At 34.0% G+C, this 24,093-nt stretch overlaps 1 protein-coding gene across 1 annotated transcript in view; it reads right to left on the bottom strand.

Annotated features, from left to right (window-relative positions):
* Positions 1 to 5,575: 5,575 nt before the first annotated feature.
* LOC108358426 (AF4/FMR2 family member 4-like) overlaps positions 5,576 to 24,093 on the bottom strand; it is a 153,322-nt gene continuing 134,804 nt past the window's right edge. Inside the window, exons 4-7 of the mRNA XM_017609754.1 lie at positions 19,192 to 19,786; positions 14,151 to 14,413; positions 5,739 to 6,566; positions 5,576 to 5,665 (exon numbers count right to left, since the gene is read on the bottom strand). Of these exons, the coding sequence (XP_017465243.1) occupies positions 5,800 to 6,566; positions 14,151 to 14,413; positions 19,192 to 19,786 (1,625 nt within the window). The 3' untranslated portion in view covers positions 5,576 to 5,665; positions 5,739 to 5,799. The remainder of the gene's footprint in view (positions 5,666 to 5,738; positions 6,567 to 14,150; positions 14,414 to 19,191; positions 19,787 to 24,093) is intronic.

Below are 24,093 nucleotides of genomic sequence, written 5' to 3'. Positions count from 1 at the left end.
AGTGCATAATTTATCATATACTCCACCACAATTAAATATACATATATATATTTTTTTAAATTATTAAATGCAATCACAAATCACTTCGGACAAGGCCCAGCCGGAAATGAAATTAATCTAAAAGTAGTTTTCAAATTACACTTCTTTCAATAAGAACTAATTGCTATTTCTTGATTTATTTAACATAGGGATGTCATAGAAAGCAGTCAATTGTCGCATATTGCATTTATTTTCAACAACTTTAAGTTCAACAACTTAAGAGAATGGTGGCTCTGGTAACAGTATTCTTCATGCCGCAATTAGTAGAGAAAATCGGCTCCACACAAGTGAATTGATGAGGGGAGATTTTATTGATTATCTAGTGCAGCTCATGCTCTAAAAACATCTCTGCATCAAATAGAAAATTTTGGAAAAAATGTCGCTTAGATCCTTATGGCGGTTAGGGCTCGATAAGTTTTCTATTTTTCAAAATATATTTGTTTTACGCTATATTTCCAGATACTAGGAACTGACGTAATCGTAGAGAAGGGAATGCACATTTGTACATATATTTATATACGGACTTCATGAGTACCCAAAATTCTTTGATGATCCAGTAGTTTTCAATCCCGAAAGGTTTGGAGATGGCCAGTCAATTTCAGACGCTTATATTCAATTTGGTTTAGGTCCTCGAATATGAGCTAGTAAGAAAATTTTCTTAAATAACTCAAAAATGCCATCATTGCATTGAAAAATCGAAAGTGAGAGATAATTAGTGCCTCTCAAGCCAACGAACTTCCGGTTAGTCATCACCACAATCATCATCATTAATTGATTAACCTTGATACATACATACACTGGCGGCAGAAATAATAGACCCTTCGTAATTTGAAGAGTTTTGACTATATTTCTTTAGTTTATTTTATGTTTAATATTTTTTATAAAAGCTTTTTATAAAGCCTAAAAGGACTATTTCTACGATTCGGAGCAAAATAGGGGTGTAGGTTTAAAATCTAAGCCGAAATAGAAAATGTTTGCCTCAATATGCCTTATTTTATATGTCTCCCAGAGAGAGAGAGCAAAACCTTGTGAACTGACGGCAAAAACACAGCGAAATGTGCTGTTGATACAAACTCAACATATGAAAGCACATTTACATGCATGGCTGTAGCTGAGTGTGCGAAGATGCTTGGTACAATTGGTTGCACAAGGCTGTCCTAGTTCAATCCCCATCAGACGGAGCATGAAATTTAAGATTTTTTTTTATCTTAATTATGACGAAATAGAAAAGTGGTTGGTTTTAAAATTTAAACCGAAATGTTTAAATTCTAAACCCAACATATGTGCTCTCTTTTTTTATTAAACTTAGGTTGGTATTTGAATCTAAATTTAGTTTGGTCATATAGTTATGTAGTCCAAAAAGTTTAAAATTAAAACGAAATTTTTAACCGTGTATGTTTAATATTGAGTTTGAGGTGTGCTTATTGAACAAACAACAATCAGCAGTTTATTTCTGACCTTATTTTACAGCTGTTAAAGAATTTAATATTGTACTGTAAAAGTAGATTGATGTTGCCGAAATTTAAATATGCATGTATTTTTTATAGATAGTTATATACATATATATATAAAATTAGAGATACTCTCTCCAGGCCACCATGACTGAGGGTTGGAGATTCGTACTACCACTCCGTAGGAGCTAGGTGCGCTACCTTGTTCCAAGCAAGGCGATGGCAAACCTGCGTGTATATTTCAGCTTTGCAAAAGCTTCATGAAACCCTTTGCCTCTCGGAGGCGGTGTTGAATTGTAGTTCCCTCAATTTTCATTATAGTATTAGGACGCGCATCCTAAAATTGGAGGAGAAGCTCTGTCAAACATTGTAAGCGCCAAAATATTACTATTGTTATTAGACTCTTACTTACCTTTCCTTTTTTCGAGATTAATTCAAATCAAACCAGGTGACATATAACAATTAATAAATTTAATTTTCTATAATTACTGCTTCTGCTTTATAAATTTACAATTTTATATTAAACTACATACCCATGTCACACTTAACATTACTAAGTACTTCAAATTCAGAAATTATTTTTATTCAACTAATAAATATGCATATTATTGGTAAATTAGACCATACCAGAAAAAAAAGTTCGCCATACACCTCTGAGTCTAATGTAATTTGCAAGGCAATTTCTTAAAATTTTATTTTTTTACCCAACGTAAGGGTCCAAGTTTTACATTTTTCGTTATTCAGCATTTACAGTCGGATCTTAAAGTATGATATATCAATGTACAAAGTACCCCGTTCTAGTACTTATTCACCAGATCTCAGCTCATGTCACCCTAGTGTACCACCCCAATGTCAGTAAATTAAAGCTCACCAAAAATTATTAAACTTTTGCTAGGGAAGTATTTTGATTATTTCAGTAGAACTATATAAAAAAAAAATTTGTGGCCAAATGTGTCACCGAAAAATTTTAATTTTTTTTCCAAAGTTGCTTTGTAAAAGTACTTTAGACTCAGGGGTGTAAGGCGAACTTTTTTGTTTACTTGTGAGGTGGCACGGTCTAATGTACATACATATGCATATTTTGACTAACATTCGTTAATTCACTAACTTTTTAAATGTCGATTTTTAAATCTCTGTATGTATGTACTTCACTTACATCTAAAAATACAGCTATTTACTAATCTTGACATGTACAAAAAGATTTAGAATCTATGAGTATGCGAATGTAGTATATGTATGTATTTATGTTTGTATGTAGTACTTAATCAGATATTTTTTTTTTCTGTTTAAAAGAATTATAGTTTTACTACAAAATATGTTTTAAGGATCGTACAAAAATGCGCAACTGTTATTTACTAATTTTGTTTTTGTTTTTACGGAACCACATTTTTAGTTGATTACCAATTCTAATTATTTGTATCTATAGTAATTGTAGAAGTACAGACTGACAGTGAAGAAATGGATTTCTATAATATGTATGTATGTATTTATACCTTCTTGTAATTTCTATTACAATTTGTTGATTACAATTTGTTGATAATATTATATATATATACACATGTGTGCATTAGGGCGCTCCACAAAATAGTAATGTCGAAATTTTAATGCTCCCTCCCTAAAAAAATATACCTACATTTTTTTATTTATTTTGAAATCAAAAATATTTAGAGGTCGCTCGAAGCGCTCAAAGTTTTCCATGTATTTTATAAATGGGGAAAAACTAATTTTTCCTGGAAATGGTATATGATTCTTGAAAATCTATATTTTCAATCGATGAGCTTAGTTCTCTTCAGGAAACTTCCAATTATAATGCCCACTTGTTCATTTTACCGTTTTTTAATACTAGCGATTTTTTATAACCGCACCGAGCCCCCATCCTCTTGCATTTTTTGTGGGACCTTTAAAAAAACAGTTAATATTATAAAGAATTGGGTATTATTTTTGGAAGTCTACTGGAGATAAGTAAAGTTTCTTGATGAAAAAATATTGATTTTCTAGAATTCTATACATACCATTTCTACGAAAAATTTTGCTTCTCCTATATAAAACCAGCGACCGAAAACAAAATTTTAATATAAATTATGTCAACGAAAAACTTAAGACACGAACTTGCACAGAAAATGAAAAATGAACTTATCACGCTAATGATAAACAATCTAGAAGTTGAAATGATTCAGCATTCCTCTGGTTTAAAATTAATATTTCATTTCAACACGCAGTCGCCCCTCTCATTCTTACCGTTAAGTTCTCAAAACTTTTGTTCTCGTTTTGTTCTCTAGCAGGACGTCCCCCAGATTTTTGTTACTCTTTTATCCTCCTTGAAAACGTTCTCAATAGCATAGTTCTCATTGGAAACGTTGCCGAAAATTTCCTTCTCACTCTGCTCTTCTTGAGAACGCTGTTAAGAGTTTTGTTTTCATTTTGTTCTTTGTAAGAACGTTCCCGAGGGTTTTGTTCGCATTTTGTTCTCTATGGCAATGTTACCGAAACTTTTGTTCCAATTTTTTCTCCACTCAAACTGCTCACAATATTTGTAGCATTAAATTTTGTTCTCGTGCAGAACTAAACCAAAACCGGAATGCGTTCTCGGTCCCTGTATAAAATAACTACATGGAAAACTTTGAGCACTTTGAGCTTCGTACAAATATTTTTTGATTAAAAAAAAAAAGTGATATATTTTTTCGGTATAGAAAATCCTAGGCGGTAACAGCATTAAAATTCCGACTTTAGGTTTTGGGACCATCCTAATGTACATAACTACGTATGTATATAGGGGTATACACAGTTATAATCTTATGGCCTTATCCATAAAAAATAAAATAGGTTTAAGGACCCCTATAAAGTGATATTTTCATAAAAATTTCCAATTTATAAAGCAGCTAAAGCCTTCTTTATTTTTTATGAATTTGGGTGTTATTTTTTTATGATTTAAGTAATTTATCCAATACCTATGCACGGGCATTCGTTTTTGTTGTTGTTATTTACATACGCTTGTAAGCATTACAATATTTTAGATTATACGAGTACGTTTCTCTGTTTGCAAACGGAGAGTTTATGTACAAGTACCATATTTCGCCGATTTCCGTAATGTTGTTGCTATAAATAAAGAAAAAATGCTCTGAGCTATTTTGTTGCCTTTTTTAAGCATGCCTATTCCGTTTTCAGGAGGGTGTTTTCGGGTGTGTTTTTGCGTACAAAAAAATCTAGCAAAGCTGAGAAGTTTATTATGAAATATCTTAGAAAAACATCAACACGTTTTCTATTTGTTTTGAATGACCAATGTTCAGACAGACTGAATCAATTCTTGGCTATCGATTCATATCCTTGCCAAACCGAGTTTGTCGATTTTAACGAACTCGGCTTCAAAAAAGCTAGAAAAGGAGATAAATAATGCAAGAAAACGAAAGTCGTTAAATATTTGACGCTGTAAAATGGTCCAACTTATCCTAGTGGAAGTCGACTTCAGTGAGAATTAATAGATGGCAACGAAAAGCGCTGGAAGTTATCTTGTCTTCAATCGGAGTGTAATGCACACTTCGAATATTATTTGATTATTGATTATAGTATTCACATGCGTGCAGTTGCAATATTTTCCAAAATTTTGTTTCCGCCTGATATACGTATGTATATATCTCTACAGTTATCATTTGCATCTATAGTACAGTTCAGTATTTACAAAAGAAAAGTAAAAAAACATGAACAAACAACCTTCCTAGCGCTAGACTTCCGCTAATTTACAAATACTAAATCTACCATTGTTTTCCATTTGTCTTAAATTTTTTTCTACTTTGCCTAGTTAATTTAACTATCCATTTCCGGCTCCTCACTGAGCGTGTAAACTCCCAACGTCGCCTGTGGTCCGCTGCCGCTAACGATAGTTTCCAAACAAGACTGCGCAGATTCCTCCAAGAGCGGCGTATTTAAGGTTGACATACCCAAACCAGTTGGCATAATATTTGTTGGCGTAGTAGCAGTGGCTGTAGCGCTTGTGTACGGCGTCAAATTATTTAAAGTGGCACCACTGCCCTTCAGCAGATGTGTAGAGCTTGTTGACGAGCTATTTGGATCCATGGTGAGTATAGGTACGAGCTCGTGATTAATATATTCCTTCATTTGGTGCATTTGATTTAGATCTGTTTCCAGTTGAGCGCCATAGGTGAGTGAAGTGGGTGTGCCTGCGAATAAAAAAAATAAAAATACTTTTAATAATACCGGTTTCAGTTCAATTGAAGCAAAATTACTACTCACCCGATACCAGCGTCTCTTCGGTGGGATTACGTTTGTACAAACTTGTGCCCTTTTCATATTGTCAAGGCGGCATATAGTATCCCTGCTCCTCACTCATCGTATCCAATACGTTAGCACCTTTCTTGAATTCCACCACAATTTTGATGCGATGCACAATTTCCTCATGTATAACATTAAAACACATCGCTGTCAATGCCATGCCGGACATTATGTATATCGAACAAAACCATGTAGTTGCAGTGGACTCACGCCGTAACCCCGGTAGCATATCACCAAAACCGATTGTGGACAAACTCATGAAACAAAAGTAGATGCCATCGAGTATAGGCCAATCTTCTAGTCGATACAATACCACCGCACCGATTAGTATGTAAATAACCATCATCGAAAGACACAACAAAATTGGCGCCAATATACTTAGGCCATGCATTGAGCCACGTGATTCGCTGGCGCTTAGTGAATCGATATCAGGTGGCAGCATTTGTGTGCCACTACCCGCAAGGTTTGATTGTTTTTCGGTTGTTGGAAATGAGTCGTGTACAAAATATGGTTCCTGTAAGGCAGCCTGCTGTTTACGTAATTCCTCCTGTTGTCGCTTGCGTTTCATGCGCCGTTCTTTTTCGGCCATACGCTTTTCATCGTAACAACAATAGCCGCAATTTGAGCAAAGGCAACAGCACAGCGCTTTGGAGAACACTTCGCGTGCCACTTTCGCCAGAATGCCGCCGGTGCTGGAGAGATAAACGAGCGTAAGTGGTATGCCAAAAATGGCATAGACGAGCGTAACCAAACGGCCGAGTGTTGTGCGTGGTGCAATATTGCCATAGCCTGTGTGAAGAATATAGAAGAAATAAAAAGAAAAAATTTACGTGTTTGGTATAAGCAGGAATACGGTAAGGAATTATGTTAAGGCTAGTACAAAGTAAAATAGCTATAAATAAGTTTGAGAAGGTGAAAAAAGAGAACACAGTTACCCAGATGCAACTCTGCTCGGACATAGGAAATGTACTCTATCTGACGTTAAGTAACGAAATACAGTACATTTCGTATAGCTGCATTCGCACATCAGACCGTGCTCAGCCTAGTTTGACGCATGCTCCGGGCAACCCCTCCGGAGTTTATGGCGGACTCTGAATGTCTTACAACCATGAAGAGGTGAACGCCGATGGCTACCATTGTGAAGTGAAATTTTCATACGAAACCTGGTTTGCAAAACATTATTTTAGCGAAATGTACTGTAGTTATATAAAACTTAAGCCACTTTAATATTAGAAAATAGCTACCGACCCGTGAATATTCTCTATCTGCCTTTCAACCCCCCGGTATTTCTCGCTAGTGAAGCTGAGAAGCGTGAAAATAGGAATTTCTTCATCAAAGTTAAGCTCAATTTCAATGATTAATTAACCAGCAGTTTAAATTATGAGGGAATTTCGGGGCTATTTCTTCACCCAATAACGGGAATTGTTTCTGATGAAATCTGTGCAATATTATATAAAATTAGTTTTTTTTTAATCATTTGACCTATAAAAACAAAAAGATTATCTATATGAAAAGTTTTAGGCTTAAAAAAAAATCGAAAAAAAATGTAACGCACAATAATGATTAATAAAAAAAAATATGCCATAATTCATTAAAAATACAGAGGCGCTATTTTTTAAAATGTTATTGCATGAAAACTACCGTTGGGATTTTGATAATATTTTTTCCTGGAAGTTTATTATTTGGAAGAAGTTTCGGGGGTGGAAATATTACAGCAATGGATGGTTCTCGGAAATTTCGGTCATTTCCATAAAATTAAATTTTCTCAATAGAATTCAAATAGAAAAAAAAGACAAAGCGATTTTCGTAGAATTTAATATCATAATTATTTTTGTATGGGCCAATTAATTAATTTTTTAATGTATACTGAAGTGTGAATTTCAAATTGAACTTTTCCAGTTTTTTGCACCGGTTACCAGTTACTTATTTCAAATACCATTTTTTTTTTAAGTCGATCTTTAAAACTTTTTTTTGTCCGCTACCAGTTAAAACTCTACTCAAGAAGAGGGACATATTTTTTACCGACCACCAGCTATTTTTTTTCAAAAACCGTTGAAAATCTTTGAAATAGGGCTGGATGTAAAGCGGTCAAATTCGGACAAAAATGTTTAATTCATCTAAAATTTGATTCATGACAGATTCTAACGCTGAATATAACATGGCCGTAGCAGATAGCGCTACCAGTTAAAACTCTACTCAAAAATAAGAAAACAATTTTTTTGGAGCATTGCAAAAAATACCAGCTGTACCTTCACCGCATAGACTTTCTATTTTTCCTAAAAAAAAACTAATCGTGGTACAAATGAATATTAATTCGCCACAATAATATTGACAAATAGGTTTTTTAGTTGGCAAACCTGACTTAATTTCTAATTTTTTCAAAAGTGCTGGTTGTTCCCAATAGCATATTTAAACAAGCAATAAAGTTACAAAAAATTCCGTTTGAAAATAATTTTGGCAGATAACTTTTCCAAACATTGAGTTAATTTTACTTTATGCTTGAAGCAAATAAACTGGAGAAAGGCAGAAATGTAATTGCCTATTTAAAATGACTCTTTTGGTAATTTTCAAGACTCGGAGGACCACACCACCATTACCTCAAGCGCTTCATATTTAACAACCTCATATCAAGCTACTACACACACATATGTAAATGAAGGCTCCAAAAAATTGCACATCTTATACTTAAACGACATTGTACCAGCAAATAAACTGCCGATTGTATGCCAAAATTGAAGGCTTATCTGACTCATATTAAGCATTTTTTCATTACCCTCGATTGACAGATAAAACAATAAGATATTCATGAAATGGCATGCATATTGCGCTTGAATGCCTGAAATGTATCGTACGAAATGCCATTTGTGTTGTTTTAAATTACACTAATAACAGTAAAAATTTACAATATTGACTGATTGAATTCCGAAAGGGAGTGCAAAATTAAGTATGTAGATGAAAGGCTCCTCTTTTTATTGCATATATTTACCAGCACATATTGTTTTAACTTTCAAGCCGATTATTGAAAATTTCCATATGCCCCCTCTTTAACGCTTGTGAAGTGGCGGTTTTATTGCGAGCAAAAATGTACGTAAAGTTATAAAGTTACATGCTTGTATGTTATGGGAGTTGAATTCGTTTTAATAAGGCGAACAAGTTCTTAGGGTAAAAAGAAAGTCTTCAAAGTTGGAAATCGACCGAACACAGCGCCGATTGAAAATATATTTTCCAAAAGTATAAAGAAAGAACCAAAGGAGACATAAAAAAATCTAATGCTGGATTTCCACTAGGCATTAAATGGCAAAAATTGTAATGATAAAGTTTGGCAGTAAAAAATATTCGTGTCTTTACGTTAAAAAAAGTATCGTTTAGTTCATTTTCAGCTGGCATTTTTTAAATGGCGCCAATTTTTTGTCATTTTAATGCCTAGTGCAAATTCGTCTTATATTAAAATTTTGTATTCAAAAAATGTAATTTGGAAACGAACTAAATGATTTAACACGGCTACTTTCTAATGTTCTAATGTTGCTATTATACATTTTTTTAATTTAATGCTCAGTAAAAATCTGCCATTACAGTGCCGTCTGTCTGAATGCAAGACACAGTGGCCTCGAATCCCTGGATAATAGCTGAAGGTCCGATTTTAGACTGGCGAAAAAGAAGCATATTTTCGAGATCTAGGGACTTAAAAATGGCAACGAGAAAAATTTCATAGAATTTCATAGAAACGAATTTAGCATTTTGTTCTTTGGACTTGGTCAGTAAAGCTAAAAGAGTGGTAAATATCTCTAACACATTTTATTCAAATTGTATGTTCTTGGCTTAGATTATACTGATGTTGCTTTAAAATAAATCAAACATTTAAAAAAACTTTACTTTGTTAATCAAATTTTGCATTTATCCAAAACGCGCGGCTCGTTAAATGCTGGAAACTTTTGCCATGTCCAGCCAGCATGTTTCCACCAAACCCGAAATTATAAAACCAACAGAACACGTTAGAAACGTTGTCCTTCTTTCTTTATCTTCAAACAAGTCCGCGCGTTCTACTGCTCTTTACAACAAACTCGGCTAGGTGCTTCTACGAGGATGATAAGAGCCCACGTGCAGAAGTAAGTAAGCAGCTAACTACATATAATATTAATCTCCTGCAGATATGTCTACTACTTACCAAGTCATTTTCCTAAGAAACGTTCAATGGATACCTATTTTAATCATCTCGCATATATACAAAAGAAAAGAAGAAGCTAATTCGCAAACTGAAGGTCCTACATTCTTTTTTTTTGTTACTTGCAGTGGAAATGTTTATTGCTAGTTTTTTCTTTTGGACATTTTCATAGCTGTAAAGCTTGGCTCAAAAGTCATGAAGTACAAAGTCACAATGACAGGGCTGATGCGCCTGTGCATATGCTTTGCATTTCATTTATTGGCAAATTAGTTACAACTACAACAAACACCAATATATACATACATACATATATGTATATACATTAGACTACATCACTCCCCATACAAAAAAAAAAAATTGGTACTGTGTTTCCATTGGAATTATAAAATCTATTATATTTTAAGACGTCCACCAAAATATTTAGGAAAAATATTGAGATTTACGTGAGCTGGACCGATTTGAAAACACCTCCAAAAATAAAGTTTTTATGAATAAAAATAGTTTCTTAAAGATTTTTTTTTTAAAAAAATCCACTCAAATGAAAATACGGTTTAAGCCTAAAAAATTTACATAAAAAATTAAAAAAAAAAAATCTGAACACGAATGATTTTTTTTTAGCACATAAAAAAAATAGTGGGAAAATACCATTCTCCCGAGATCCCACAAGTCTAAATCAGAATAGTTTTGGCCCAGTTATTCTATTCAAGTTCAGTACAATTCCGTTGAAAAGATTTTTAAATATTTTTCTGCAGATTTTTTAAGCTTAATTTGTTTTGACATCTGAGGGGACTTTTTTCAAAAAGTTCTTTAAGAAGCTATTTTTATTCATAAAAAACTCCATTTTTGGAGGTATTTTGAAATCGGTCCAGAACACGTAAATCTTAATATTTTTCCGAAATATTTTGGTGAATGTCTTAAAATATAATAAATTTTGTAATCCCGGTGGAAAAACCGCAACTTTTTTTGGTGATGCAGTCTAATATACATATGTACATACATACATATATGGGACAGTGTATATTGGAACACGCGGCTATAAAACTACCACACCAATACAAATACACACCAGCTAAAACAAATAAACTCGTGCTATATGTTATACTTGTTAAGCTGTGGAATTGCCGCAAAGCATTGCGTATAAGAATTGATGAAAAATAATTTTTGTTTCGTCATTCAGTTTATTTCGGAAGCTAACATAGCAAATTGGCATAATGTATGCAGATGTAGAGCCTTTTAAGCTACAACAAGCAATATTGGGTATTGTATTCTCGTATGTATGTATATACATGCAACGTTTCTTGCAATTGTTTTTGTGCCATTGGAGAAAATTTGCAAATTGAAAGAAAAGTAGTGCAGAAACGGAAAATTTCTGCTGATATTGGCAATTTGCAAATATATTATGAAGATTCTTTATTGTTTTTTGCGTACACGCATTGTTCCTTCGGTTGGCTTTCAACAGCAAGCATTGTTGTTGTCTTTATGTTGTCTGCTCGCATGACTTCTGTTCCTATCGCAAGGAGTGTGCGTGTATATGTAGTTTAAGTAGTATTTATATATGTACATACATATATGCAAGTGAGTGTGCCGAGAAGCTGTACGCACTCACACAAACATTCATATGTACATAGGTATATACTATATAAATAGTACGGCATAAACATTCATATAGTATTCTATTTATACTCGAGTCTAACTGCGCTGCTCCATTATTGGCCATTATTGTCATTGGCACAAATGAAAATTTACGATACTTCCCGCTGTGCATGTGGGTGTATGTGCATGTATAAATGATGCTTTTGCACATTTCTTCTGCTTAAGAGTGTTGATATGTCGTATGTATTATCTACAACATTTATAGTATTCCAGATAAACTTCCTAAAGATTGTTGATTATGGGCATGAGAATGTTCTTCTGTGATGGTGTAAGAAACTGGCATTGAAAGAAGGTCTAGCATGAAAATTGGCAACAACTTTCAATGAGACTAGAAAAATTTTTACTAAAATTAGCAGAATACTTTTGCGGCTTTAGCTTTCCACTAAGAGGCGAAATCTCCTTTCTAAAATAATTTCCCGGCGCTGGAAACCCACATGGAAGCCCATAACTTTTTAATAAAGCCATAGAAGGTTACACTACTTAATTCGAGGGAATCATTGGGGCATTGAGGACCACTACATGCCTGCCTTTGGCATGATGTTTATCACAGCGCCGATCGACTTCGTTGGTAAGGCTGCTGCAGTCAGATTTAGGCTCAGAGCCGATTCAAAGTCTAAGCACTCTAATATTTTTGGAGGCTTCAATTTTATCACCGATAATACATGGAACACTGCTTGGCTAGATTGCCTCAAATAAGCTCCTCTGCCTCCAATTAAACAGCCCATTCTCTCCCCACATTCCTTCCACGGATGAGTAGTCGGGAGACGTTTGTTGTATGAAGGCATTCCTGAACAACTTCTACACGCACGGCTCGATGTTTAACGTGTAGGTCGGTGGAGGCATCTTTTGCGGGAAACTCTCCATCAACAATTATCCAATTTGGCTTTTTGATTACAGTAATATTTTTTTGGCAAAGGTAACTGCCACTATGAGGCCAGTCAATAAGATGTTAGTTTGCGCGACGTCGACAAAAACAGCAATCAACGCCTGGAGTTTGCTCACAGTGCGCTCAAAGCTACCTAGGGAATGTTTGACCTCTCTTAAGATCACGACTAAGTTTTTTTAATCAGGAAACAGTGACGTTGCTGGAAACTGTGTGGCAGCTGATGTGCACCTTCAAGTCGGACTCATTGAGAAAAAGAGTAGTGCGAGTAGTTACTTTCTGAGAGATGGGCCTCGTGTCAGTTAAATGAATGCTGGGCGAAAACTAGGACCTATACTACTGTAAGGTATTTTTGACCAAGGATGGTCAAAAGGCAGCTTCAGTTGACACAGTCGCAAGTTTTAATTATGTTAGCTATATTGACAGGAGAATCATCCCAATTTTTTCTTTTAATTCGCCCAGCTTTTGAAAAGCTACAGTCTAAACGCCTGGGATCATATTTTATGTTCTATAATCATAATTATGTAAATTTTTTTAAATTTAATTAAATTTATATTTTTTTTTGAATTTTTTTTATTTTATTTACTTTAAAATAAATTTTTTTTATTTGTGGATATATATTTTAATTTACTTAATTTTCTTGGTGCTTTATATTTTCGTGTTTTTAAATTTTGATTCTAACACTAACATATGTGTAAACGCCAATATATTATTATTAGATATTATTGTTTTAAATACGTTTTTTTTAACATTTTCAATTTTAAATTTGTTTTGCATTATTTAATTTCTATTTAATTTAATTTTATTTTATTTAACTTTACATTTAGTTACATTGTGTTAATTTATTTTAGTTAAAACGTTTTTTCTTTATTTAATTTTGTTATTTATTTTTTTCATATTCACATTTATTTATTTTTTAATTTATTTGATTAAATTGTGTTTTATTTTTTACATTGCTTTTCATTTTATTTTATGTTATTTTATTGTATTTTAATTTATGTAGTTTATTTTTATTATGCTATTTAAGTCTACTTTATGGAGTGTATTTTTTTAAGTTTATTTTTAAAATTGTGTTTTTATTTATTCTATTTGAGTATATTTTATTTTGTTGTTTTAATCTTATTTTACTTTATTTGGCTGAATTTTTCTAGTATATTATATTTTTTCATTTAATTAAATTTTTAAAGCTTTTTTTTTATTAATTTTTAAGTTTTTTTTCTAATTTGGGGCTTATTTGCTTTACTTTATTTCCCTTTTTTAAATTATTATGTAAGAACTAAATCTCTCAATATAATAATTCAATTAAAAGCCGTTAATATATTTTTTAATATAATTTATTCCAATATTCAAGAAAAAGCTTCTTTCTCCAAGTCTTTTCTTTTTCTGAAGTATCTCAAAGAATCAAAATTCTTTGTACAAGTAATTTGTTCTTTTCTTTATTACAAAGAAGTGCAAATGCTACAGTAGTACAGTTACAGTGCCACAATTATTGGATTTTTTTTTAAATTTATTTATTGATTAAATTTTGATTTATTTTACATTTCGTCATTCTATTGTTTTTTAGTTTTTATTTTAACGACTTAATTTTCAAAGTTTATTAATTTTTTAACTTTATTTTGTGTTTTTAAAATTTAATTTTTTAATGTTTTTTTCAAATTTCCACAGCAATACTTACCAATCGTCGTTAGCACCGTTAGTGAGTAGAGAAACGCTTTGGCGAAATTCCATTCATGCGGCCCGTTGCCATGTCCATATTGACCGCCATGTGTGTGCAGGAGTACAGCTTCCGTGGCTGGACTATTACCAGCAATCGCTGCGCCACTACCGCTCGCACCAGCCAGGCCGCCATCCATTTCATGTGATAATTGCAATAGCGCATCCTCATTCAGTCTCTTGATTAATTGGTCTTGAAATTTGGCAATCTCCAGCGCAGCTAGCCTGCAAGTAGGCAGGGAAATGAGAATGGAAAAAGAAAGAAAAAAGATGGAAATTAATGAGAACAAGAAATATGCAGGTAGGTTGCAGTCGCAGTAAAATTAAGTACTTGAACATATACTTTGGGGAAAAGAGTTAATTGGGTAAAAATTTGATTTGTTTATACATATGTATGCACATACTATCCTGGCGTATGATATACATATGTAGATATATGAATAAAACTCATTACTCCACTTCGCATCTTACAGGTTACCTTTGTTTAATATTCAAAATAGTCTGGAAGACTAAATGAATTCGCAAACATTTAAAACTAATATCAATTAAAGTTTTTTACTTGGGTTACTTCGGTTTCCAGTTTAATACAACTTTGCAAGAACATAAACAATGAAATTGAATCAAAATAAATTTGTTAAACTCTCACATTCTCTATAGCAATAGAAACTTAATTAAATTAAAATTAAATTACTATATTTGATGCAAACGATTTCAGCGATATTGAGCATTACAAACAGCCAAGCTGAGATAGATGCAGCGGTGGCGTAACAATGCCACAACTTTTCCATAGAAAACAATAATAATTTAATATTTTCAAAAACATAGCAAAATACTTGCATCAGTACAAAATATTTTAGAAATTTCCTGTAATGAAAAGTGCAAACCTGGAAATATTACTCGTAAGCACTGCTACACGTGTGGCAGCGAAAGAAAATGCCAGAAAAATTATGCGAAATATTTGATGCAAATTTCTAATCTACTCGTGATTCCATGTATGTATATATACACTACAATTCTGCTCTTAATAAATAAATAGATAACAGATGCAACTACATACAGTGGTGGTCACGAATTTAGCACACCTGCATTTTTTTGCAATGTGCATAATGCTATACGTGATCATTTTTTTCGTAAATTTTTTGTATAAAACTATAATTTAGTCTATAGCATAAATCCGTCAATGTCTAAAACTTTGTACGAAATTAAAAAAAAAAAAATTATCATACAAAATTTCGAATTTTTTGATATGCAGCCATATAGCCTAAAACTAATTTTACTGTAATGAGCAAGTTTAAAGCGGTTAAAATCACTGTTAATTTTTATTATTTTTTTTCTCCACCAGCGCATTCTGGCGGGTAAATTTTTTGTAAAATAATTTATTTATCATACGCGTAAGTTTTTCGTATAACCTATATAGCAAGTGTATATTCCAAAAAGGAACAAAATCGCACTACACACAGGGATTCTCTATATATCTCTACCCTAGTGCCACCTACTGAGTTATTCGGTAGCTCATGTTGAGACCAGAGAGAGAATCATACCGTTTGAACACTTTATCGAAATAGTTTTTGAGTCAAAATATTAAAAAGAAATCAGCTATGTGTTTACATATCGTCCTCTCAGCAAACGGATGACGAATGTGCAAAATCACGATTTTGGGATTTTGATGCAGATTTACTAAGTTGGACATGCTCTTTCGATTTCTGTAATCCATTTTTTTATATCTCCATTAGTTTTTGAGATATTTCGTGCGCATTTTGTTGTATGTTACATAATATTAATGATTGGGTATGCCTTTTGTTGTATGTGCTGAAAATGCGTCACATACGACAAATTCCCATACAAACGTACCTTTTTTTTAATCATAAAACGCTTGTCGTATGTGGCACATACGACAAATTCCCATACAAATGTAATCCTTTTTTAATCATAAAACATTTGTCGTATGTATCGCAAAACTTTGAACTTACGACAATTGGATGGTCCTCTACTATAACGATACAATTAAAATTGAAAATTAAACTAAGTAACTAATTTTAAAATTTTAAATTTTTAAATTTTAGCTTGCACTGAGTCTCCAATGAAATGAAAGAGATAAAAATGTACAAAAGACTGAATTTAAGTATTGTTTTTTGTTTTTATATAAAGAAAACGTATGTTCGTAACATATTTACAGCATAAGAGATGTACAGATTTTTTTTATTAAATACATGATTATGTTTTTGTTATGTTTTTTCTAATAAGTAATCATTATTTAATAAATATGTCTGTTTTTTTCATCAAATTATACCATCGTCGTTGAAATAGATACTTTACTATTGTCGTATGTTCTGTGGACAAAACAAAGTGGTGAGTAAACGCTACTTACGACAAATGTATACGGAATGAAAAGTAAATTTTCTCATTAACGTTAAGAGATATTAAATGTAAAAATATGGGAAATCAAAACTAATAACACCAACTACGTCTCCTTCAAAAGTTACAAAAATCTACCGTACAGTTTCGGATTAATTCGACCTTAAACTTCAAAGTCAATTTTCTCAAAACCGTGTTTTGTAACATTCGACATCCGTTTTCTGAGACGACGATATGTATGTATGTAAATTAGGGTGGTAAACAAAGTAAAGTCGGCATTTTAATGGGGTATACTACTGATTTTTGGTTCAATTAACCGGGAATCAATTAACCGATACTCGTTTAATTGAACAGTTCGTTCAATTACAGAAATCCCTTTTAATTGGGCAACCGAATCAATTAAAAGAAAATAAATATGTATGTGTATTTTAAGTTCAGTGGTCGTCCAATTTAACAAATCTTATGTCGTATGCCGCTTTCATACAGATTTTCGTCACCAATAAAAATATGGTTTCAATTTTTTAGCAGAGATGCCAACTAATATTTATCAAAAACACGAAAATACGAAATATGTATGTGCGGTAATGCCAGATTATTTTCTTAACGACAACTTTTTGAGCAATTAATCGGGGAAAATTAAGGGTATATTTCTTTTCGATAACACATATTTTTAGCCAATTATGCGGGGAAATCAATTAAGCACGTAAATTGACTTGTATTTTGTATGCAATATGAACTCAATTAAGCGAAGCTCAATTAAGCGGGGAATACTGTAGAACAATCCTAGGGGGTGAGAGCATTAAAATTCCAACTTTACTCTTTTTGGACCACCCTAATGTACATACTATAATTTCTGTACAATTTAAGTAAATTTAACTTTTCAAAGTTGTGGCAACCCTGGTAAAAATTATTTTCTAACTGAAACGTTATTAAATCTTTTTCGTCTTACATTACCATACATTTTTACTTGCACTTGTGTGCAAGGGTATATTAATTTTGTTCACATAACGGTTGTTTTGTAACAGGCAAAACGAATCGAGATAGATATAGACAAATGTTTACATAAATGATCAGGATGAAAAGAGAAATCGATTAAGTGGTGACTGTCTGTCCGTCCGTCTGTGCACACGATTACTCGAGTAAAAATTAAGATATCTTAACGAAACTTGATACGTGTACTTTTTTAGGGCGTAGCACGAATGGTATTGAAAATGGGAAAAATTCGACAATAACCACGCCTACCTCCCATATAATGGTAATTTTCAGAAATACGAAAACTGTGATATTTTAGTAACTACTGATGATTATTCACTCAAAATTGATGTTTACAATAATTTTAAGACGAAAAATAAGAATATTATAAATTTTTGAAAAATGGGCGTAGTCACGCCCACTTATGGTTACATGTGTATATCTTGGCAACCGCTGCACCGATTTCTTCCAAACTAGGCACACCTACCTACCTACTAGGCCTACCAAATGGCCGAAAATTTTTAAAATCGGACAATAACCACGCCCACATTCCGTATAAGGCTAATTTAGAGAAATACGAAATCTTCGACAAATCAGTAAATATTAAAGCTAATTTATTCAAAATTGACGCTTACAACAATTCTTTACCAAGAAATACGTTTATGATAAAAGTTTGGAAAATGAGCGTGGCACCGCCCACTTATGATCACATATATGTATCTCGGTAACCGTTTGTACCAATTTGTAACCAATTTGTAACAAACTCGGTAGGGTTATTGTGCTTGCCACATAAAAGAAAAACGTTCACGTAAATTTTAGAAATGCTTGAAACTTCAATATTTCTAAATTTAAGGACGCTAATTTACTCAAAATTGATACACCCAGGCTTACCATCTAGCTGTAGCTTACGGAAAGGTGAAAAACATATATTTAATATTTGCGCCGGGTATTTAATGTTCGGCTCCACCCGAACTTAGACTTTCTTACTTGTTAAATTAGCTGATGATTTAAGTTGAATTTGATTTTTTAGACAAATGGCAACCCTCCTAAATATAGACTAGAAATAAAACAATTTCAAACCCATTTCGATTGGTACCCCTCTATTTAAACAAAAAACCTAAAAATATTTTAAATGTTGAAAAAAAGATTTCTTTTTGCATATTTTAATATTTCATATAACTTGTGTATAATTTAATTTAATACAACTGTTCAAACATGTGGCAATTCTCATTACAATATTTTAGAACTTAAGCTTCTTTGTCTGGCATTCATGCTGTGATTCATATTTCAAATTACCTTTTCTCTTAATTCAAGTGGGATTTGGCTTTTTAAACAGGTGGCAACCCTCCTACATATAGAATAGAAATAAAATCTTCTAAACCCTCTTTCGATTGATATTCATCTTTATACAAAAAAACTACTATAAGGGCCTAGAGGGAAGCCTTTTTCTTAAAATTTCAGACCTTTTTTTTAAATTGCAATTGCTTAGTTTTTATTCATAAGGCCCTATATTTCATAGTTTTTTTCTTCTTAATAGTTATTTTTTAAGTTTCGAAATTTTAATGTATCACGTCACATTAAATTAAAAATACTAAATCAAATACCCATCATTTCATCTATTTTCCCTACTACACATAATAAATCATAATTCACAAAAATCTCCGCTTCTCACTTACTTTGTCCAATTCTCCTTGTAGAGTATATTCAGTGACACCGTTATATCCCAGATATTCTCAATGGTGCGTTGTCGTACTTCCTGTGTGTCCGCCGACAGCGCCAAGTGCGCCGAAGTGACGCCATCACCGCTCAACTCATCACCATAACTAAAATCCCCAGCGCCCGGGTCGCCATTCTCATCGCTCAATGGTACAATACCCTCCAGCATGGCATTGGGAACAGAAGAAGAATCAGCATTTGACGTAGAAGAATACGTAGCGCCAGATAATGATGCAGATGAGGAGGCCAAGGAAGCTGAGGAGGAGGAGGAGGAGGTGGCGAGTGAGGAGTATGCGGCTAGTGACGATAACGCTGTGCCATTGTCCAGATGCGTTTGTTCGGGTGAAGTGTGATAAATATTTTCCACATTACCGCCACTGCCACTACCACGTTTGGTTGATGCAAGTGTACGTTGCTGTTGTTGTTGTTGTTGTTGTTGTTGGTGCTGTTGCTGCTGGCGTTGTCGTTGCAGCACTGCATGATGACTATGATGGTGATGATGGTGATGCAGGAACGTTGAGTCTTCGCTCTCGATTGTTAGAAATATGAATGAACCTGTGTGAATGACAATAGAAAAAGAGGTGGGGGAAATGTGTAAAAATGCTGTAGCTAATGCTGTTATTGTTGTTGTTGTTGTTGTTGATGATAAGGGAAATGAAGATGTATTCCCGGTATGCATAACTTATGTACGTACATACATACATACGCCCCCTTTACCACTTTACCTTAGCATAAAGTGTTGGTGCTAAGTGTATTGTGTAGAAATGCAAGGGTTCGACTTTAACGTTTTTTCTTCCTAGCGATAATGAGGGTCCAAACGGAAGCGCCAAGTGTTCGTTGTGGAATATTCACTTGAATAGTTCGCATAAGAGTATTTTCTTGGTATTGTTGTTGTGATTTTTTTCTGGTTCTTTTCGTGTTTACTTGCTGCGCTAAGAACTATTGTATGGCGTCCTAGTTGGCTTTAGTAATCTGCAAATAAGGACTAATGCTTGCTTAGGTGGGCGCACAGTGGGTTGAACGAGATGAAACTTTGTGAATAAAAAATAAATTTGCAGCGACCAGGTTTCCCGTTTACGGGAAGTGATAACAGTTGTCCCCAAATTAATTGGGAGTTTCGTAAAGATCATGACCATAATTTCAGCTTCAAGCTGATAACTTGCCATACGTAAGGAAGCTGAGCTAAATGGCAACCAGAACCTTTTGCGCAACCTCGGTTTGCTCAAAGCTAGTTGTCGAACGCTTGACATCTCTTTCAGTCGCACCTCAATGTTTCCATATCAGACTTAAATGTAAGGGTGCTGGCCACAGTGGTACTGCAGAAAACTTCGTGATGGGTGAGGGAGGTCACGAAAGGCATCATCAAGTAACTCCCACTGAGTAAAGGATGAGTGGGAGTACATCCGATTACATGTGTATTACTCTTGGATAGCTGGACCTCGTTTTAGCTGAGAGAACGCTGGACGTATATCAGGCATGTACTAATGAAAGATTCTACAGGTCGAGCATGGATCGAAGGCGGTCAATAGGCTCAATACTTGTTTTTAATACCCAGAAAGAACGCGGTGTTAACAACTTATATCACACTTTTTAACCAAGCCAAGTACCTCTATGAGGCCGACATTTTCCGGCTTTAAAATTTCCTTCTTGAAAGGCAGAATTTGTCGCTAAAGCCTTACAGTTATTGTTTGTAATTGGTATGAGAAAGGACAAGTGCTTAGGTATGTTCAAAATATGTTTCCCGTTCGGGGCAACTACTTTGATCTAACCTAAAAAGCCAAGGCTTATTGTTTAAGCTCCATGTCTGAGGCCAACTCCTCTCGCTATGCGGACATACAGATAACAACCCCGCGCATCATGGCTCAAATTACACCCCATTGCGAAGAAGAAGACCCCTTGAAAAGATGGTCGACAGAACCCACTTGTTGGATGATTCGACAAATCTGCCTTAGCTTTCACAAGAAAAGTTTTGACTCACTCAATTGTCTTAAAAGTTCTCTACTTAGGCAAGTTACTTAAATTAATGGGCCTGCCGACCACTAAAATCCTTCGGAGCTGTCATGACGAGGAAAAAATTAAACGCTTTGAGCACTGCTCTGCCCTATACAGGACTAGAATAATATAACTCGCATAACCATTATATTTCTATATAGTGTGGCCGCTGAAACGTCAGCCGCAATTTATGCATGTGTTTCTGCATGCATATACAACGTAATTTAACACCCACTAGTATGGTGCAATATAATTAGGTCGAGGAGTCAGGTTTGCTTCTCCTCTTCTCTACTGGATGCAGGCAGCCAATATAACCTTGCCTAACCTATAAGATAGAAAAAGGTTAATCTTTTAAATGTGAATTGCATATTCCTTCTATATTGAGCTTTGGTATGAGCACTGCCGTGTACTGTCTATGTGACGTTCGAGCAACCAATGTCTTTAAAACGATGTCGAACGACGGGTCACGACCCTTGAAATAGTTGAAATGCTACAACTGAACATTCTTGTGGATGAAACAATTCTATACATAACAACAAGTAAGAAGGATGAAGGCAAAAATGAATCCAGAACCTAGAGGAGAAAGCTTTGTACCACTGAAAGTAGGGTAAGGTCGATGGAATGCATCAACGAAGGCCAGGCTACTGAAGTCATCTTATTCGATTCGCCAATTGCGATATATTCGCTACGTGCGACATCGTCAGAGACATGTTTTTTCTGAGATTGCAAAGATTTGAAGCAAAGATAAATAACTTAAAACAGCTGGGTCAGTTTTAAAACCGAATGCAATTAAAGTTGAAAACTTCAGAAAGCCGCAGAGCTGAAAGGTGCGGAAGTAGCGGTGACTAAATCGCTATATTCAGAAATTCCGTGAGAAGCCTGCTCTCAGTATGCAATGGCTCATGAGCTGACAGGCAGCAAAATAACGACGTCTAAGATCAACCTAAGCCATTTAAAGCAACTACATAGTTATTATAACCAAAGCTTTATTAAATCGTGTACGATCTCCTATTGCTCCTATTTAAGCTTCATAAGTCCACTGTCCGTGCAAAGCCAACCAGCAACATACCTACAAACGTTAGTTGCTGTTACGCGAACAACAGCAGATAAACGTTGATGAGTTACTTATGCAGAGAGCTACATACATATACGTAAACATACGCATAAACGTACAAAATTTTTTATTTGTAAAGTAAATGGAGTCACCGACAACAAAGGCCACCAAGAAGGATTGTCACACTGGTGGCAGAACAACACCAACCAAACTCAAGTATTATAGAACTTGTAATGCCAAGCGTTCGAGAGTGGACTTGGCAAAAATGGTAGTTGCTGTAAAAAGTGTGGTCGCGTAGTAGAGCTAAGGAGAATCAAATAACCCCACGTGCTTTTGTAACTGTGAACATACATATGTATAAGTATATCAAAGTGTACAGATGTTGAGTGTTCACTTAAACTTTTAAAGCATGTCCGCACTCATTAAAGCGTACACCACACAATCAAAGTCTAACGGTTCTTGAAGTGCTTATAGTGGCAGAAGTAGTAAAAGAAGGAAACCTTGCGCTGCTGCTTGCGCGACCGCCTCTGTGTGTGTAGAGTTTAAAGTCCTTGTAAGTGTTAATTAACGCGGCAAGCGTGCGAAAGCGAGCACAAGTCCTTGAGACAACATAATCGCTATTGCTGCTTGGATGAATGCTAGGAACGGTGTGGACTGTATACTCTAAAGATTGCTAGTTGGTCAGTTTGTAAGTGTAGATTGGCTTGCTGATGTGTATCTACTTCTAAGACAAGCACTTGACATGTCCTTGCAATGTCGAACATTATTTGTTTTAATTTTCGCTCTCTCCCTCTCTATCTGTCGCCCTTTCTCTAACCGTTTTCTTGCTTTTTTGAAACTTTGTATCATTTAAAATAAATATTAAACGTTTTTACACTTCCATGCAGTCACTTTAATTGCTTCAAATGTCACGTATTTCTTTTAATGGCTTTGCTCTTGTCCAATGTTGCGCATTTGACTTAGTTTGCCGAAGTTATGTACTTCAAGTACAACAATTTGTAATTGGGAAGGAAAGTATTCCTGCAGCTGAACGATATACTCAATTAGTGGTAATTTGTATGCGCAGGAGATGAATTGCTGATAGTATAGGTGTGTGCGTGTGCGAATAAATTGCAGCTATGCTGGCCACTCAATGTGACCGTATGAATTTAAATAGAGATTTATGACTACAGTTATACAATATTTGTGGAGTTTTTACGTGTCTTAGCTGCTTGCTAGTGGGAGAGAAAACGAAATATTAAGGATTCAAACGACTAGCATATACTACATACATTTACACATCATCGTCATCGCAATCGTTATGGCTATCTAATATTATTTTATAATTTTTGTTGTAATTTAAAATTTTACTTTATTATAATTTGATTAATATTTTCGAAATTCAAAAAACAAATGTTTTATTTAATTTTATTCTATTATATTTTTCCGTCGTCGTTTAGTTTTTGTTATATCAATTATATAAATAGGCAATCATGTTTCCTTTACACCCCTTTTACGGCTAAACTGTACTTCTAAGGTAATAAACAATTATATATCATTAGAAAGGTATTTTGATGCTGATGTGCAGGCAATTTTTAAAATTTCAAATTAGTTTAAAATAGAGCGAAAAAATCAATTCAAAAGTCACACCAATACCAATGCCATACATGTACATGGTTGGGGCGGAAATGCCTCCTAAATGTATGCTTTAATATTGATACTGAATTACAGAAACGTGCTAAGCAGCAGTTTAGGAATAAGATGTATGTATGTATGTACATGAATAGATTAGCCTCAAACAAGGATGAGATAATTTTGAGTATGGAGAAGAAGAAAG

The sequence above is a fragment of the Rhagoletis zephyria genome, unplaced genomic scaffold (genome assembly GCF_001687245.7).
Source record: "Rhagoletis zephyria isolate East Lansing unplaced genomic scaffold, Rhagoletis_zephyria_1.1 Rzeph_scaffold_00254, whole genome shotgun sequence".
NCBI lineage: Eukaryota > Metazoa > Arthropoda > Insecta > Diptera > Tephritidae > Rhagoletis > Rhagoletis zephyria.
The sequence above is the reverse complement of the archived record's forward strand: the minus strand, read 5'-3'. Positions and strand labels throughout refer to the sequence as shown.